Source organism: Hippocampus zosterae, chromosome 14 (assembly GCF_025434085.1).
Source record: "Hippocampus zosterae strain Florida chromosome 14, ASM2543408v3, whole genome shotgun sequence".
Lineage (NCBI taxonomy): Eukaryota > Metazoa > Chordata > Actinopteri > Syngnathiformes > Syngnathidae > Hippocampus > Hippocampus zosterae.
The window spans coordinates 13,417,591-13,436,696 of record NC_067464.1 but is presented as its reverse complement, the minus strand read 5'-3'; the positions used below and the strand labels follow the sequence as shown (position 1 = coordinate 13,436,696).

Genomic DNA, 19,106 nt, shown 5'->3' with positions numbered 1-19,106 from the left:
AAAAACACATGACCGGAAACAGGCCATTCCGAATTTTGCTGAATTACAATTTAGTTTCTAAATGCTTTCTGCAGCAATTAAAATGTTCTTTTCTCATCTGGCTCGCCGAGTTGCAACACTCTAGCTCTGCCCACTGTCATCATTGTCCCAATGGTCCCAAAGAACAGTCCCTTGTAAATCTACTGTGAATCCCATGCCACGTTACCCTCTGCTACGGTGAGCAAGTTGCGGAAGTCGCTCGAGGTCGTCTGGGAAAGTGGTGGCTCAAAACTCTTCACCTGCCCCAACATGAGATCGTAGTCAGCGGACAAGTCTGCCAGGCTGAGGAGATAGTGACTCTGTTGTGTGTGGAGGGTGGAGCCCGACACACAACAGTGCAGCACCTAAGGAAAAAGAAGAAAGGGGATAACACTTGATCAGATATCAGATATTGCCTACCTGGCAATGTACTCTGCTTTCGGTCAGTGAGAGGTGCTTTGATGGCAAAATTGTATCAGTGATGTGCAACGACGCTGCACGATGAGATTTGACAGTGTCTGGCAAAGACGGTGTGCAGTGACGAACAATGCTCTGGGCCTGTTTTAGTGATTCTGGGGATTCTAAAGAGGAACGTAAGCATTTAAGAGAGTGTAGCCGTCTGACAAGGCATTTGACGCTTGGGAAATCAATGAGTGACCACGAACAGCTATAATAAAGCATCTAAACGAGGTGGCGTTCCAACCAGATTCAATGTTTGTGGGAACACGTCATAAGTTTTTTACATAATGCACAATAAATCAATCTGAATCGCAGCCGTCTTCGGGCAGTAGGCGGGCACACCCTGAACTGGTTACCAGCCAATCGCAGGGCACACAAAGACAAACAACCATATTCGCTCACACTCACACCGAGGGTCAATTTAGAGGATTTAATCAGCCTGCCTTGCATGTTTTGGGAATATGGGAGGAAAACGAAGTACCCAGAGAAATACCACGCAGGCCCGGGGAGAACATGCAAACTCCACACAGCAAGGCTGGAGCCGGGATCGAACCCACAACCTGTGCACTGTGAGGTCGACACGCTAACCACTGGGCCACCGGGTCACCAGACAGAAAGATGTTACACAGAAATATTGAAAAACATGACCATAGTCACCGAACAAAGTTCCGCAATTTTCTAGTTTATACTCTCAAAAAGTTAAGTATTATCTGCATGGTAATTTGATGGAGTGGACTTTCCTTGTGTTCAGACTCATACGTTTTTTGTAGAAAGAAAAGTTCTCCTACCTTGGTAACAGTTTCAGGTGTCATAATTTCACATGAGAGCGCTTGGTCACACATTAGGCAGCACTTCACTAGCTCCCGGGATATATCTCGTAGCTGTCACCATTTGCTGATGTGAGACCAAGCGCTCTGAGATTTGAGACACCCCTTCGTTCTCATGAACGCATAGAACCGCAGGCTAAGGAGTGGAACAAGCACTAGGGGGGTACAACTGGAATTGCCCCAAAACATATTGGCGGGATGAAGCTTCTTACCTAGTAAAAAAACAGTAATTTAGCAGCCTCATTGTTTGAGATGTAGGGTTTGTGTGAAAAAAGTAGCAGGAATTTTTTTGTCACTATTGTGTAAATTTTGGACTTTAAGGGCCTGGCGTCCACATATAAGGACGTTTCATCAAGTAAAAAAAGAGTTCTTTGTTATCTTTGTGAAATAATATGACAATTTAATTGCGGTTCTAATTTAGGGAAGCACGATGAAGTGACTTCTACTGTTGCTATTCTGGATAGTGCTATGCAAAGCATTTCACAATTTTAACTCATTCGCTGAATGTACGTGGACAGTACAGTCATGCAAGAGTTCGGGGTCCAAGGAGTTTAAAGAATACACATGCTGAAGTATCAATAGCAATATTGATACATGTACAATACCACACTGAAAACAAGCTGGTGGAAGAGGAATACAACGTATCCATTGATACCAAGATGCCAGAAGAGGGGGAAAAAAGGAAAGAGTGCTTTTATTGCTTTGAATCCATCTCTCCTGTATTGTGAGAATGTATCGATCTACATAACAGATGGCACAGCATCCCTTGGCAGCACCAGATAAGGCGCACTGGGGCAGTCGATTACAGCCACCGGACAGGTTTACACTGTTTGATTTAATTAAGACTTTTTTGTTGCGTGTTTAACTACCAGCGCAAACATGCACGCTCCACACACACCTGTAATTTGTACGATGACATTGTCCGGAAGGGGTTTTAGATCATATGACTAATATATGTAAATGAGGGGCCCACTTGGTCACAGTAGAGCAACTTGGGGTAAAGCCATGTAAAGGCTAATCCCTTTCAATGCACACATGCGCTTACACTTGGTGGAGAGAGGCAGAGAGAAGGCAGGCTGGGCCCGTCATCTGAAACAGTATTGTGTGTGGCAATGTAGACAGTACGCGGATGAATCTCCCAAGCAGACCTCTGAGTACATGGGGGAGGGTTTGGCAGCTTGATGGTGAAAAGACCTGAACCAAACAGCTGCTACACCAAAACCCCCAAAGAGCTTCCCTCTGCGGAGAGATGGAGAGACAGGAAAGGGAGGGGTGGGGGGGACCCACGGCTGTGCTTGACAACTAAGTGACTACACTTTGCATGGCAACAGTTCTTGGACAGTGACAGACAAATGAGCACATTGTAGTTAAGAGGGGCACATATGCAATGGACAACAATTTGGAAGGAGATGGAAAACGAATAGCATGCTGGAGACAGCCGCCTTAACTTCCCCTAACCTTCGCTGTGTCCCTGTTTAAACATAACCGTGCCCCTGAAATGCACGCCGTACACATATTTGCATATTTATCACTACAGTTCACCCTTACACAGAGGTTCGAATTTAAATTGGTCCTCACAAAGACGGATGTAAACCTAACAGGCCCGCGCAGAGGGGTGGTGCAGCTGGCTATTGGGGCAGCGACGGACAGCAGATGGAGAAGCTTGAACCGAACACCAGTAAGACAAAGAGGTCTAGTGCAATGTTGCTTTTGCAATGGATCTGCATTCTATTAGGCAGCACGAGCACACACTGTGTGCCAGGATGAAATGTCGGACAACCATTTTTGTCGATATGTATTCCATTGATATTTGACCGCTTGATTTCAAAAGAGAAAAGAAAGAAAATCTGGTGAATTGAGATTTATCATTAAAGCCACATCAATAAAGGACAGACCAATGCCTTGAGACAAATGCATTCACTTCAGTAACAGAATAAAAGGGCGGGTCTTGTGGAATAATGAGCATGGAAATGTATAGATTTAAGCCTGGATATTGCATTAATGTTGTCACACCTTACTTGATGGATTATTTCCAATGAAACCCAGAGGGGCCTTGTAGTTTTTGGTTCTGATAGACAACCAATCATGTCTAATTGTCTGTGCTTTCATGGCAGCTGCAGTCGCTCGCATATCAAGACATATTCCATTCAAATCCGTAGGACAAGCGTTTATGGTCTGAGCTTATCAAATGGACAAAGGATCCTGTTTGAATAATTGGACCATTCCTTATCAGGGCTGACATCCTTACAAAGATCTGCCATTGACCGCGTCTGCCCAGACATGAGGGAATGAATAATACGTCATTCATTTAGGCCCGAAGCTCCTCGGAGTCAGACCACAAAACGAAGGATCTGAGAGATGAATACAACTTAATTTAATACAAATGATGCCCTTTTAATATCATTAGTAGTAGAAGGATCGTGAATATCAGCTCACAAGAAATAAACCATGCACTTTAGCTATGCCAAGTGCCTCAGCAATATCATGCCACTGCAATATTAAATGAGGCATAACCAGGTCATCGTGAGGGGTGTCTAGTGGAAAGCCTGTGAGGAGAGGTGAAGGTCAGTGTGGGAAGGGTTGAAGCTGTTGCATTTTGTTTAATACACCACGTTCCAAAATGATTGTGCAAATGATACTTTTCTCAGATTTGTATGAACAGTCTAAGCAAGTTAGACTCAGTATACTTTTCAGGCAAACAACTGTTGATGTTTTGTTTGCTAACCAGACTTTTGCCCAAAATAAAAACATTGTATTTATTCAAATGCACTATTCCTTATTATAATTATTATGTGAAAATGTAGCTTGAATTGTTAAGACGTTTTTACTGAAATAGGTTTTGATTGCAGCAAATACAACATCCTCATGCAAATTCCCGAAAATTTCTATTTTCAGTTCTTTCCAAGTTACAAAATTTCTTGAAACACTACTCTGCATAATAATTTGGAACAGTGCGTTTTAATAAAAAATGTCTTTGTTATTGAAGTAAATACTCTTATCATTGGGAGGTTTGTTTAAAAAACTGTATGATTTTTTAAAATAATCACTCTTGAACAGACGTTGACTTGAAAATTATGCCGAATGTAATTTGCATGCACCATTTCAAACATTCTGAGGAAAAACATTATTGCATAGGTTTGGAATGGATGCAATAAATTGGAATAGAGTATAGATTACTTAAGTCTCTAAACAAATAACGACAAAAAAATCCAAAGTTGCTACACGCTGTCCTTGTCACCAAGATGACAGTGAGACTACCCACCCTGTAGATGTAGTCCAGTAGGGGGGCTTTGTGGGATGTGTGGTCCTCCAGCAAAGCTGTGGTAATCGGTTCCAAAAGTAGACTCAAGGGAACAGCCATGCACCAGTCCAACAGACATAACAGCAGGGACACCACCAACTAAGGAAGTTAGAATATTTTACAAATGTTAAAAAAAAAAAGACAATGAAATGTCACCAACAGAATTGTTAAAGAAAAGAAAATGAGGTATGGGAGGGAGAAATGAAACAAAATGGGTAGCGTGGAAAATGCAAGGGAACAAATCTCATGAGTGAAAATGTGTCTCTTAAATGCACCATTCCAACATAGACAGATCAAGGTCCTTCAGATCTCTGCCATTTCCTTTCCAACATGTACCTTTTTGTCTGCTTCCGCTGTTGAGTGCTCAGCACTCGGCAACAAAAAGGCTGTTGTGGCCACAAATATCTGCAAAGCATGGAGAGAAAAAAAATAAGACTGGTTGGTAAGGAGAAAAGGAATCTGGCATATCTTTTAGTCACAAAACAACCTAATTTGCTACGAAATGTACACTTTCCGTATTCATCCATCCATTTTCTGCGCAGCTCGTCCAGCTCAGAGTTGGAGGGAGGTGGAAGCCTATGCTAGCCTATGCAACCTGGACTAGTCAAGTCAAGTGAATTTGTTTAGCACTGCTATAAAAAAATAAATAAATAAAAAATCGCAATAATCATCACGACTTTACGTTGTTGTTAAATTGCCAGTTTTAAAGCTTCCGTATTGAAACCTAAGGTAAGATAACAAAACCTTTATTTGTCTCACAATGGAGAAATTCGCAATTTACAGGAGCAAAATTATGAAAAGGGAGAAGTAGAAGAATAAAAAGTATATAAATAATTAGAAATGGTAAAATATAGATATAAGAATATTAAAAATGGGTGAGTGGGGGTGACTCCAGGTTTTCAGGTCTGTCTATTCAATAGCCTGATATCACAGCACAAAACATCAAGTATATTTTGACTTTTTTCAAACCAGATGAAAAACATGATCAACAGGGGAAATTATTGAACATTTTCTCAACTTGACAACAAATGCAGAACAAAATAATAATACTCTTAAAACTTGAACCCTCAGGAAAAATGAATACGTCTTAAAATATCCCGTATTTTCCGGATTATAAGTCAGGTTTTTTCATAGTTTGGCTGGGGGTGGACTTATAAACACATTATATGATCATTTCACATGTTATTTTCACATTAAACCACAAGAGGCCGCTCTAGACCTGTATTGATAAAACCACGATGAGTCTGATGTAATCGCCGTAGAAGAGGAAGCGCTGCATCCTCTTCCTCCGGAGTTGGTGGAGTTGCTTTAAACTGACACAGGTGGATGAAGGTTTCATTGGATTTAGCAATTTGGAGTGACATTGATGGTTTGGTGAACTTGTTAGCATGTTCTTTATGCTATAGTTATCAGAATAACTATTAATATGCTACTTGAACATACAAGGCACGTTCTCAGTTCGGTGTTTATGCGTCATGTAACGTTAGCATATCGTACACTTATTCACCGTGTTGTTTTCTATTTTATTTTAATTTTAAATTGCCTTTCAAGATGGCATGTATGTTCTTGGTGTTGGATTTTATCAAAATAAATTTCTTACACCTGTATATACCGGTATATATATTTTTCTTTTTTATGCATTTTATGGTTGGTGCGACCTATACTCCTGAGTGCCTTATAATCCGGAAAATACGGTAAATGTAATGAAGTTATAATTCTACATACAGTGTTAGCATCATTGCTATTTGCAAATGAATCAAAAGATGACAATTGATTTCTGCTTTAGTCTAGTGGCTGCACAGTTAGTTAGTAAGGATTACATTGGTCATGCTAATCCTTATTCTACAACGCTTTGGAGATACCGCCACACATGCAATGGTGAGGAATTATTCTTGTCAAAATAGTTTCATGTTTGCAACATAAGTCCAAGTCATGGATGCCCATCAATGCACGTTTAATTACACATTCAGGCCGTGCTTACATCTTCAATTTGCAAACCAAAGTAGACAATGAACACGCCTACCGATTGTGTCATGCACAGTTCCGCCGCATCCGATTGAGTAAATATGCTCACAGCTCCAACCTGCTCAACATAATATCACAAATCTCTATCCAGCCTACATATATTGCTTTTTGGAAGGCAATGAGGTATAGGTTCCCAAATGGCCCGTGGATCGGTGGTGGAGGACAATTGCACTCCACCACCAGTGACTCACAGAGTGGTGGTTGTGAATATTACCTCGATGATTTTCTTAGGCAGGGTCGGCTCCACATTTTGGAGAGCCTCCCAATGAGAGATGAGGAGCTGAAACACTTCACAGGCGACCTGAGCCACAGCTTTGTTTCCAAACTGCACAAAAAAAAAAACATGGCAAGAAGAATGTGTTTGTTGTTTGACATGTGGTTAATACACCATATTTTTCAGACTGTAAATCACATTCATAGTTTGGCTCTGGTCCTGCGACTACTCATATATACAAAAGTTAGAGCTCAGATCGGCATCCAAAATAGTAAAAACAGTTAGCTTGCTGCAGAGACGGTCCCTTACTTTGTTGCTATGAGAGGTGGCAACAAATTTACAACATACTTCACAGATTGATTTTTTTCTTCATTATGCATTCTTTTGACTGGTGCGACTTATATTCCGGAAAATATATTTACAGAACAAAAAATATGCTAAGAAATTATAATTAATTAATCCTCTCACGGCATTCATTTTTGTTAACCCTGTGCGTATGTGCGCCTAGCTGCTTGCAAACAACAAATTAGAACGAGGCAATGGTTAGTACAGAAGAAATTTGTTTTTATGCTGACATGGCTTGTTTTGCACCTAGCTATCTCAACAATCTTGCGTGGTCAGATAGATTTTGAAAGAAAAACCTAAGGATATCTGATGTAAAAACTGTGCCAAACATCAAACAAGTGAGACCCACTTTGAAAACCGTTGATGAAACGAGCCAAAAGTCACAATGTGTTACACATATTTTCAAGTGGGCGTACATGCATCCAAGTTGTTTCAAGTGTTCAGTATATATAAAGACAGTGAGAGTGGATATGAGTCAAAATTCATTTCCGGGTAATAAGTGAGCAGGAAACTCCATCAAGTGATAGAAATACAGCATATATAGTATGCATATTGTATTTTACAACAATAAGGAAACATTTTTAACTTCACATGTACCTGTGGATGAAACGGCGAAGCCTGTGGTAAAAATATATGTGAGCGGCATATTATATTCAAATGAATGGGAGTGACCCCCGCCTTTCAATGCATCACCAATGTTTGTCTTTCTTCTCACACGTGTCCAATTTCTGTAACATTTTCTTTTTATTTTATTTTCTAAAAGGTGATACGGGACGACTTAAGGAATCCTTGAGCTAAATCGTCCATTGTGCGGGAATGAGTAGCCAATTGTCATATTTTACCATTGGTTGGGTACTAGTCGGTGGCATTGTGTATGGCGCAGGAGGACATTGCTGTCACAACAAAGAGAAGTCTGAGCATATAGTAGAACTGCTCGTCGGAAGCATTGTGTGTGGCGCCCTGCAGAGGACATTGCTTTCATAATAAAGAGAAGTTTGGGCATACAGTTAGACCGATACTAACAAACATCAAGTTCTGTGCAAGTTCAAAGTTTTTTCCACATTTTGGTAGCTAATCATCATAAATTAATTTCAAATCCCATCCATGCATCATTTCCTCCAGACTCATCAGAAACGAGACTTGAGCAGTGACCATTTCTACCCAAATGTGAATTTCTTCAGTGATTTCAAATTCTCGGTTCAGACACAGAATTTCACATTTCTTCCAGCTAAATGCCTCTCAACATGGAACAAGGGTAGATAATGCAATGAGTGCAGAAATGGCCAAACACAAAAAGAGGCTCTGAGAGTTCAGCACCTGCTTTTAGAAAAGAGAGACTGTCAGTGCCACTCCTCAACCCCCTCCCCCTGTACAACACACTCTAACCAGCCTACCCTCTATTTTGGGGCTGGCGGAGTCTGTGTGTCAAGTTGTACAGGGGAGTGATTACTGCTCCATTAGAGATGGAAGGGATGGGGGTTGCTCGAGCAGGAAGATGGGCGATGTAGCTGCTTAAATCTACAGAGACAGAGAGCAGTCTCAAAATTACGCTACCACACGAGTTCCCCCTCCGTGAAGAAAGAAAAAGCCTCAACTGGTTTCAGGATCTCTTCAGTCAAAGTAAATGGAGGACTGTTACAAAAATACCCATGAGCAAAATTAGTAGACTGAGGTAAAGAAATAGAAGGTATCTATAAAGTCTGGACACAAAGCACAATTGGAGAATTTCTATTTAATTCGACTGGTAAAACATGTTTTTTTTGGGTTTTTTTCTCTCCATCGATGAAGCAAGATAAGAAAGAATTGACTATGACATTGACTCAACGGTTAATATTAATTTAAATGAATTGACTCAACAGAAAAGGAGTGAATGTACCAAAATTTAAATCAATGGGGACTGATTGCATCAATACGTGAACATTTTCCAGAACGTCTCAATTGTCGCAAATGAAGGAAATCAAACTGAACATATTCTTTGAATAAAAAGCTGTAATCATATTGAAGATGTTGTTTGAAGTTGTATTTTTACCTTGGTGTCCAGACTTTACAGACACCTTGTACGTACTGTACATCAAATTAAATACTCACCAAACCTCAGTATACCGGTACACTATACAGACAAAGTATAGAGTTATTTCTTTGATTCAGTTTACCAAATAATCAGGTGTGCGGATTGAGCCACAGCATACAATGGCATTTTGGACAATTCTAAGCTTTTGACTTTGTTGTTTCAATTGTTTAACTAATACTGCCTTCTGTGCATTAAAGCAAGGTCCATGAAGGCATGGTTGGGTGAATTTGTTGTGGAAGAGTTTTAAACCCATAACCTCAAGGTTTCCGCACACTTTTAGTGATGAACTGCAACAGAGATTGTGAATAAGCCCCAGCCCCCCACACACAGTCACTCGTGACCCAGACAGGATGAACTCCATGAAGACAGTCCAAAATACCATCAAAAATTCCCCCCCACCCAAAGAGGAGTTAAATTAATTAATTAATAGAAGAAAGACTACCTGCATATTATTCTTCTATTTTCAGTTGCAGTACTTTTGTCCATATAGTGTGCCAGTATACATGAATGATATACTGTACACTGGAACTGCAGCTCTGCTTTCTAGATAATCACATCAGTTAGCCACTGACCTTAAGTGTTACTCCCAGGACATTGATGGCATCTTTCACCTGATCATGGATATTTGCTTGCATGAGTTCCTCGCAAACCCACAGGCCCAGGCTGCAAACCGCAATACACCTGGAGTGACGGGGGGGAAACGCCAGTATGAAAGTAAAAACAACATCAGATTCAGAAAGAATGGCATCACACCACATATCACAGCTCACACATTAAGATTGTCATCATTCTATTTTTGATTTCCTATTCATGTGCATTACATGGTATCAAAGTTAAACACACCATTTCATCAATGTAAGTACACACCTGGCCCCTTCACAATGTTCCTTTGTTGCAGCTTCAAGCAGGATATTGACAAGATAATCCTGAAGTGCAAAAACACATTATCAGATTATAGTCTTGTCCTTCCGCTCACACGGACTCCATAGATTACAATGTGCATCCTGGGATTGAAGTCAACTGTGGTTTTAAAGCCTTTACAGTAATGAAAAGTACTAAAAATAATTTCCCCTTGAGGATTTGCCCACTTTCGTGATTTACCTTGATATCCTCCTTTCCTACAAGAACATCATCAGCGCCGGGGACACTCCGCAAGACTGGAATGTGGACGTAAAGGTTTGGGAAACACACTAACGAGCCAAGAATTGTTTGAGCCTCCATCCTGGGAGCCTAGTGCAAGGAGAAAAGACACTTATCACATCGACTAAAAATCTCTTTGTAAATGTAATAACTTTTAAAGTAATTAAAAATAAATACCAATAAATATAAACAGGAAAGTGAATCTATGAGAATTTATCCATTGCGAGACATATAAAGGTTTTCTTATCTTTTTCTCAAGTCAAGTCAAGTCATCAGTATTTATAGAGCACTTTCAAACAGCCATCGCTGCATACAAAGTGCTGTACATGGAGCGATTTAACATACACAATAAACAGTAAGACGAAATGGTAATAAAGGCGGTAGAAAGCACCAAGCAGTAAAATCATGCCGAGTCGAACGCCAAAGAATACAAGTGGGTTTTGAGGAGGGCTTTAAAGTTGGGCAGCGAGGAGGCTTGCCGAATCTCATCTATGGTGTGCATATATATACATATATATATATATATATATATATATATATACATATATATATATATATATATATATATATATATATATATATATATATATATATACAGTGCCCTCCATAAGTATTGGCACCCCTGGTTGAGATGTGTTTTTTAGCTTCCAATTATTTTATTTTTTTTCTAAATAATATGGGACCTTAATGGAAAAAAAGAGAAAAATCCAACCTTCAATACAAGTGCATTTATTCAGTGGGGAAAAAATCCCACATAAAGAAATAATTATTTGACATCAAATAATGTGTGTCACAATTATTAGCACCCCTGGTGTTAATATTTTGTACAACCCCCTTTTGCCAACAAAACAGCACCTAATCTTCTCCTATAATGTTTCACAAGATGGGAAAAGACAGAAAGAGGGATCTTCAGCCATTCCTCTTTGCAGAATCTCTCTAAATCATCCAGAGACCTGGGTCCTCTCCTCTGTACTCTCCTCTTCAGCTCACCCCACAGGTTCTCAATGGGGTTGAGGTCAGGGGACTGAGATGGCCATGGGAGGAGCTTGATTTTGTGTCTGGTGAACCATTTCTGTGTAGATTTGGCCATATGTTTAGGGTCATTGTCTTGCTGAAAGACCCAGTGACGACCCAGCTTCAGCTTTCGGGCAGAGGGCAACAGATTTTGATTTAAAATGTCCTGGTATTTCAAAGCATTCATGATGCCATGCACCCTAACAAGGTTCCCAGGGCCTTTGGAAGCGAAACAGCCCCACAGCATCACTGACCCACCCCCATACTTCACAGTGGGTATGAGGTGCTTTTCAGCATGCGCATCTTTCGTGGTACGCCAGACCCACTTAGAGTGTTTGTTGCCAAAAAGCTCAATCTTGGTCTCATCTGACCAAAGCACACGGTCCCAGTTGAAGCCCCAATACCGCTTGGCGAACTCCAGACGCTTGCGTTTATGATTGTGAGTGAGGAAAGGTTTTCTCCGTGCATGCCTCCCAAACAGCTTGTTGGCGTGTAGACAGCGCCTGATGGTTGATTTGGAGACTTTGTGACCCCAGGATGCTACCATTTGTTGTAATTCTGTAACAGTGAGCTTTGGAGATCTTTTGATTTCTCTTACCATCCTCCTCACTGTGCGTGGTGGCAAAATAAACTTGGCTCCTCGTCCAGGCTTGTTTACCACTGTTCCAGTTGTTTTGAACTTCTTAATTATTCCTCTCACAGTGGATATGGGCAGCTGCAGTTGAGTGGCAATCTTCTTGTAGCCTCTGCCTGACCTGTGAAGGTCGACGCACATCTGCCTCACTTGTATGCTGTGTTCCTTTGTCTTTCCCATGTTTAAGAGTGGATAAGAGAAATGGCCTCGGTGTCACGTCATATTTATACCCCAGGGAGACAGGAAGTGATGAATTACTAATTAAATGTTCCTACATACTCTGGTAAACTTTGTAAACTACTGTAGAAATGACAGAAATGCTTCAATTATGTTTATTTCCTGGGAATTGTTAAGGGTGCCAATAATTGTGGAACAGGTGATTTGATGTCAAATAATTATTTCTTTATGTGGGATTTTTTCCCCACTGAATAAATGCACTTGTATTGAAGGTTGGATTTTTCTCTTTTTTTCCATTAAGGTCCCATATTATTTAGAAAAAAAATAAAATAATTGGAAGCTAAAAAACACATCTCAACCAGGGGTGCCAATAATTATGGAGGGCACTGTATATATATATATATATATATAGTTTAAAGTACAATTTACGGGGTGGTTATAAATCCATTATGATGTCATTTGATGGACAATTCTCCCGCTGCATACCGGACCACCCACAAAAGGCTGCCCTATAACAGCATGGTACAAGATACAGTACTTATTTTGGTACCCTTTACAACTTTTGGCATGGAAAAAAAACCTGACGCATCCAAAGAATAGGGAAAGACGTTCAAGCCTGGGTGTACCTCTGAAGAGTCACAACTGAGGACACGGGCAGCAGCAGTGATAAAATCGCCAACCAGCATTGTGAAACCCGGCAGGCCGAGGAAGAAAAATCTTGGAGAGCAGGAACTGATAATGGTGTTCAAAGTATCCTGGTGACAAAAATATCTCATTAACTTTTAATATAAGTACACACCCCATTACAATGCATTTGGTACGTTATGTAAAATAAATAATAATAGAATACAATGATTTGCACATTCTGTTCGACCTATAGTAAATTTAATACACTTGTGTTGTCACAATACCAACGGTTTGACTTTGAGATTATATGATACTTCGAGAAAGGATTTAATCATAACACACGCAGAACAGGCGATGCAGTAAAATGGGCGGATTGATTTAAGTGGATAAATTTGTACTGGCCCAGTCTGTAGCTACATGGTGGCCCAACACAGCCCCATAATGTCACCCCATCTTTTTCCTTCTATCTTTGTATTTGTACGACATGCTGCACACCTGCCCCGTCTAACACAGAGTTGGAGTGCTTTCACTACATTTTCTGTCTTCTGTCAAAGTGATGGTATCGAGTCATTTTTGCCGGCTAAATATCACAGTACGTTACTGGTACACCGGTACTTGATGAAACACTGGAATACAGTACACTAAAAAGACAAGATATTGATTATTCAAGGTGCTAATTTTCAAATATTCATCCATTTTGAATTTGATGCCATCAACAAAGTTCCAAAAAAGCTGTGACAGCGACATGTTTACCGGTACTCCAGCTCGACCGAGATGGATTTTTTTTGGGCCAATGCTGATTCCAATAGTTGGCAGAAAAAAGCTCATTACCAATGAATTGTTATTAATTAAAATGCTATCAATTAATGGCAATCTTCTGTATTTCTTTTTTGTTTGTTCATAAAATACACCTTTTGGATAAAAAAAGAATTACGGTACATTTTTTTAATAAACCCCAAATATCCAGTGGCCAGAAAAAGACCGATTCAAAATATATGGTTGTCCAACTTCTTCTCAAGTGATACAGTGAGGTGCAACAAATGAAATTGAATGCAACAGTGCTTCAAGTACCATTAAGGAAAACCAAAAGACTTCAAAAGCAGATGAAATGAAAAATTCTGAAGACATGACGAAGACATCTTGCATCATGTTGAAAGGAAACTACTGTAGATGCTAAGCTGTAAATAAAATGACTAAAAAAACAAATACAAGCCTGATTTTTGACACTCATTCATCACACACTTTCTATCTTGTTATCTTCAGACTCCTTTCAAAAAGTGAACCACTTTTATGTTCTGTTTTGATTTACATTTTTACTCAACGTCCCGACTTCAGTGGAAATGGGATTCAATCATACAGCAGAGTTGCAGTTAAACACGCTTTGTAAATTTGGCCTGGACACAGCCTCTTGGTTGGAGGTACACAAAGACAGAATTGTTTTGTAAATGGGCCACAATGTCTGAGACATTGTAAGGAGAAAGCGTTTTTTTCCCCCCCTGCAACGGGTCGCCTCAACATTTTAAGTGTGGCAAGGGGAGCAAGGCAGTCGACGGGATACTAAAAATCAGCAACAGAAAATAACAAGAGTGGCAGAGAAAGACAGCAGAAAAAGAGAGGCAGCAGATGGATTGCCAGGGAGGAAAAATAGGGAAACAAAATCAGCATGTATTGTATTGTATAACCTTTGTGAATGGCATTTATGTACGCGGATAGGAAAAACAGTCATTTGTGCTGTAGGCCTGGCGCTGTCTTGTTGAGCTTCAGGCAGCTCATTGGCAGATGGGTATTCTTTCGACAGTGGCATTTGCTAAGTATGTTGCATAAACCGCTCAAGGATGTGTAGTGCAAAACGCAGTTGGATCACGGTTGGAACGGCAAATAGAACATAGGATAACGCGGTAAAATACCGCTTGTGTTTGTAGCTTGGAATACAACAGTGATTGTGGTCAGCGCAGGATAAAACACATGCACTGCGTATGAGTATGCACTGTGCCCGTTCGCTCTCTTATCTTCCACTCCACTCGTGCATGCGTGTGTACAAAGGCAAGGTCCAGCCTGAAAACACCTGTCTTCTTGGCTATAAACCTGTGCAAATCCCACAGTTCAAACATTGGCGCCCGTTTCTATCTAAACTAACAGAGCAACTCGGCAAACACAAACAGATACAATTTTTCTCCACTCTCTTGGTTTACGATACCCTCCTTTCTATCTTCACCCATAACCCGCCGCTTTGACAAACACAGTGCAGCTGAAACGAAATGAACGAGAATAAACACAGAGGTAATATGCAGGAAGCGGATCCAACAGGATACACTGCCTGCAGAAAATTGGTGAGGAGAGCTTGAGGGTCCATTTTACCCTCATTTTGTAGGTAATTGACCTCTGCAACATAATGTGCAGTGCAGTCAGAGGTAATTAGTGAGCAACAAACTGTTGCTTGATTGCTCGAAATGAGCATTTTAGAGGAGGACACAAATGGAGAATGCAAAGTGTTTTCTGGTGCTTAAATTTAAGGAGTGTATAAAAATGGGAAATAATGCCTGTGTTGGCGAAAGGCATGGTCCCATATATCAACCAAAGAAGCATTGATGTACCTTGGAATCGAGCTACCTCAAACCTTTTCCCTTGACCTCGTTTCAAACAGAGCACTTCCTGTCCACCTGCCGGCTTCTGGAGTGACAGGGTTGTCTCTAACATTATGTCAGCCGTAAAATACAATTATTTGTCTCCAATCTTATACCCTAAATAGGGACATTTTTGGGTTTCAATGAAGAAATAAATCAACGAATGAGAAAAAAAAAAGAATGGGATTGCCCATAAAAGTTGGTAGAAAGCTTCTTGAGAGTTATATTTGCAAATATCTGTTCAAGTGTCAAAAACATGTACCTGGACCAAATTGGGGAGCAGCTACTTAAATTGTTGACCTCTTGGTTGGATTACCGCTGTCATGGCATGTCAGGTCTTTATGAGAGCAGACGAGTACAAACTATAAGGACAATGGCCATGACCTTGTCCCTCTTGTCAGCTGAAGAGACAATCCCTCGAAGGGAACTGTCAATTTGCTTGACGCTTAACTGAATTTAATGGTGACGACTTACACTGCATGAGACCCCCACCCCCGCCCAATGAGTGTTTTACAACAGATTATATCATTATGTCAATTTATCTGTGCCGAAGCATATTATAAATGATCATGTCTTCCGTTATCAAACTACGAACGCAAATAATTTCAAACTGCAATTTAAAAGCCATCTACAACAAATGCACAGAACGGATGACTCCAAAAACTATAGCTAATTTATATACACATCAAAAGATCTGCTTTTTCTTCTTTTTGGGTGGGGTAAGGTGGTTTAGAGGCGGAGCGAGAGGAGGAGGGGTAGAGTAAGAGCCACTTTCTTATGTTAAGCAGGCGCGCGGCTGTCCTCTATTGTGTGGTGTGAGGACTCTTTTCTCTGGCCAATTTGAGCACGCCTCAGTGGCCAGCCTGGCTCTGGCCCCCTGACGCATTATACAGAGCTGTAACAAAAGCGAGAGAATGTTGCCTTGTTCCTCAGCGTGCCCCCATCATTGCTCCACTCTACACTACAATCCCCTGGCTGTCCTCCCGCTCCTTCACACACACACACACACACACACACACCCACACACACACACACACACACACACACACACACACACACACACACACACACACACACACACACACACACACACACACACACACACACACACACACACACACACACACACACACACACACACACACACACACACACACACACACACACACACACACACACGCACACACACACACACACAACAAGGCCAGCCCACACTGGGCCTCCAGCCGACTTGTCAGTCTAAGGGAGCGCGACAGACGTCAATCCTTAATTAATCACGACTACGCGGCAGGGGCTCAAAACATTATTGAACGATATTGAAAACATTCTAATAAGCTTGTCGCATTGCCAAGGTGCAACGGAAACCCAGCCAGCAGGGCAACTGCACAGGCACACACATACTTGTATCCAAAATACCCCCCATCCACACTTTTATCCCGTTCTTTGTTTCTGGGTGGGGGCGAGGGTCCCTTCATTCATTCATTCATTCATCTCCACTCTGCATCGTCTGGAAGGAGTAGAGCTAGGCCAGATTTAAATATGATGAAGGGTGCGACGAAAGGAAGACCGGAAGATGCCAAAAGACAGCAGAATTCTTCAACACAGCTGGTTGGCAGGCAATTATTTAACATGACATCAAAAGAGAAGATACTGTGCCTACTGCCGAGACTATATGCTGTATGCGCATCCTCACTAAGTTCACCAAAGTATACAATGCGGAAAAGGCTCCTCGGCCGCTATGCTTCCAGGATCTGAAATGGGATGAAGAATAAAGTCCCACATTGCAGTTTTAATTGGTCACACTCTGCAAGGGTGTGATTGTGTCTGTGGAAATGTGTGAGGTCAGAAACTGATGCTATAAGAAAAAGAAAGGCTGCAGCACAGTCATAATTTTCATGTCACACTGAAAAAATACAAATGCATCACCTTTGGTTTTTTCCCTCCCATTTTTCATGAGCAAAGACTTGTCTTACAGACACAAAAGCCCCCTTTCTCTCAAATATCCTAAAAATAAAATAAAAAAACATTGAGTGCTTCTCATTCAGCTCACAAAATGTGGAATATGAAGATCCTGAGGAGCCAATCAGGTTTGTGGCACAGGTCTGCCTTTGGCTGCCCACAATAAAAGGTCACTCAATTGTAGTTTTATCACACAGCACAACCCCATAACATTTTCAAATGCGCGCAGTTGACATGCTGACTGCATTAATGTCCGCCAGAGTGGTTGCCTATGAATAGAATTGTTTATTTCCCTACAAAAAGCAGTCTACAAAGTTGATTCAGGGAGTTTGCCAATACATCCAATTAGGCTCACAACTACACCACGTTGAAATCTGCTGCAAGAATTAGCTAGCATTAGAATTATTGCGCAAACTTTCAGAAAGCATCTCTATGGGTTCATCATTTTATGGACAATAAACACAGGTAATTTTATTGATGGCACAGAAATACAGAAACAAAATCCCGAGACCCATTGTGCCAATGATCCACGACCATCACCTCATGTTGCATGTTAATGCACAGCCCCATATTGCAAGGCTCTGCACATAGCTCCTGGAACCTGAAAACATCCCAGTTCTTGCATAACCAGCATACTTAAAAGACATGACACACAGCGAGCATGTTTGCTCTGTTTTCTCTGGATTGGCGTATCTAGTGGCAGGTTCTGGTTACTTCCAATATCCAACAACTTTGCATAGCCAATCAAAAGGAGTGGACCGACATTCCATTGGCCGTAAAAGAAACAACCCGATCAACGCTACATATATGAGGAAGATAAGATAAGATAAGATATCCTTTGTGATGTGTTGCATCATGTGAGGCAAATGGTGATCTGTTCGAGCCTCCAGCATCCTTATGGGAAAACTACACATTTTTGGGTGGCCTTTTGTTGTGGGCACACACCGGTGGAACAACCGTACAGTTTAACCAGTATCTTGAAATACCTGACAAGGTGGTGAGTTTATCTTGGCAAAGAAGGACTACGCACCAACATAGATTTAGACAATTTTGTGAACAATTACTGGGAGTAAGGCGTTTTATTGCACATTAACTACTTGAGTTCAACCACCTACTGATGAAAATCAAGAGATTTTGCATTTATATTTTTGTTCAGTATGTACATGAAGAATGATTACCCGAACTACAACCAATTCAAATTGCTGAAAGAAAAACAGTAGTCAATGTCAATTTGGTACTACTAGCAAATGGAAACCAACATTTCCCAGAAATGACGCATTTGGGGTTTCAAGGTGTAGCGAAGCGCTTGAATTAAATGCTGTTACAGTGGTGCAACCTGCTGGTCATACCTGATCATTGCTAGTGAAACCTTTGTGCATGATGTGGTAGAGGTGCACCAGGAAATCAGTGTTGGGAAGGACATCCTGGTGTCTGGTCATCATCTCACAGATCAATTTATAAGCCTGCAGTTTGCCTTCTTTGTAATCTGCTGGTAACATGGTGGCCTGTGTGGAACATGAAGAAGTACATGCATTGTGAAAAAGGTCCGTCAGTCAAATTGCGCTAGTTGTTTCAGACACTTCTGTCATTGTTTTCCGAGTAAATGTACCATCGCTGATTCTTTGTCGTATACTAACCGTTGGAGGTTCAATTGTGCAATTTGGAACTTTG

At 40.9% G+C, this 19,106-nt stretch overlaps 1 protein-coding gene across 6 annotated transcripts in view; it reads right to left on the bottom strand.

Annotated features, from left to right (window-relative positions):
- ralgapa2 (Ral GTPase activating protein catalytic subunit alpha 2) overlaps positions 1-19,106 on the bottom strand; it is a 93,998-nt gene that overhangs the window by 38,679 nt on the left and 36,213 nt on the right. For all 6 annotated transcript variants that reach the window (XM_052086487.1, XM_052086493.1, XM_052086489.1 and 3 more), the window contains 9 exons: positions 18,785-18,940; positions 12,852-12,980; positions 10,362-10,490; positions 10,128-10,186; positions 9,833-9,941; positions 6,845-6,955; positions 4,942-5,010; positions 4,567-4,704; positions 206-383 (listed from right to left, as the gene is read on the bottom strand). In XM_052086487.1, the coding sequence (XP_051942447.1) occupies positions 206-383; positions 4,567-4,704; positions 4,942-5,010; positions 6,845-6,955; positions 9,833-9,941; positions 10,128-10,186; positions 10,362-10,490; positions 12,852-12,980; positions 18,785-18,940 (1,078 nt within the window). The remainder of the gene's footprint in view (positions 1-205; positions 384-4,566; positions 4,705-4,941; positions 5,011-6,844; positions 6,956-9,832; positions 9,942-10,127; positions 10,187-10,361; positions 10,491-12,851; positions 12,981-18,784; positions 18,941-19,106) is intronic.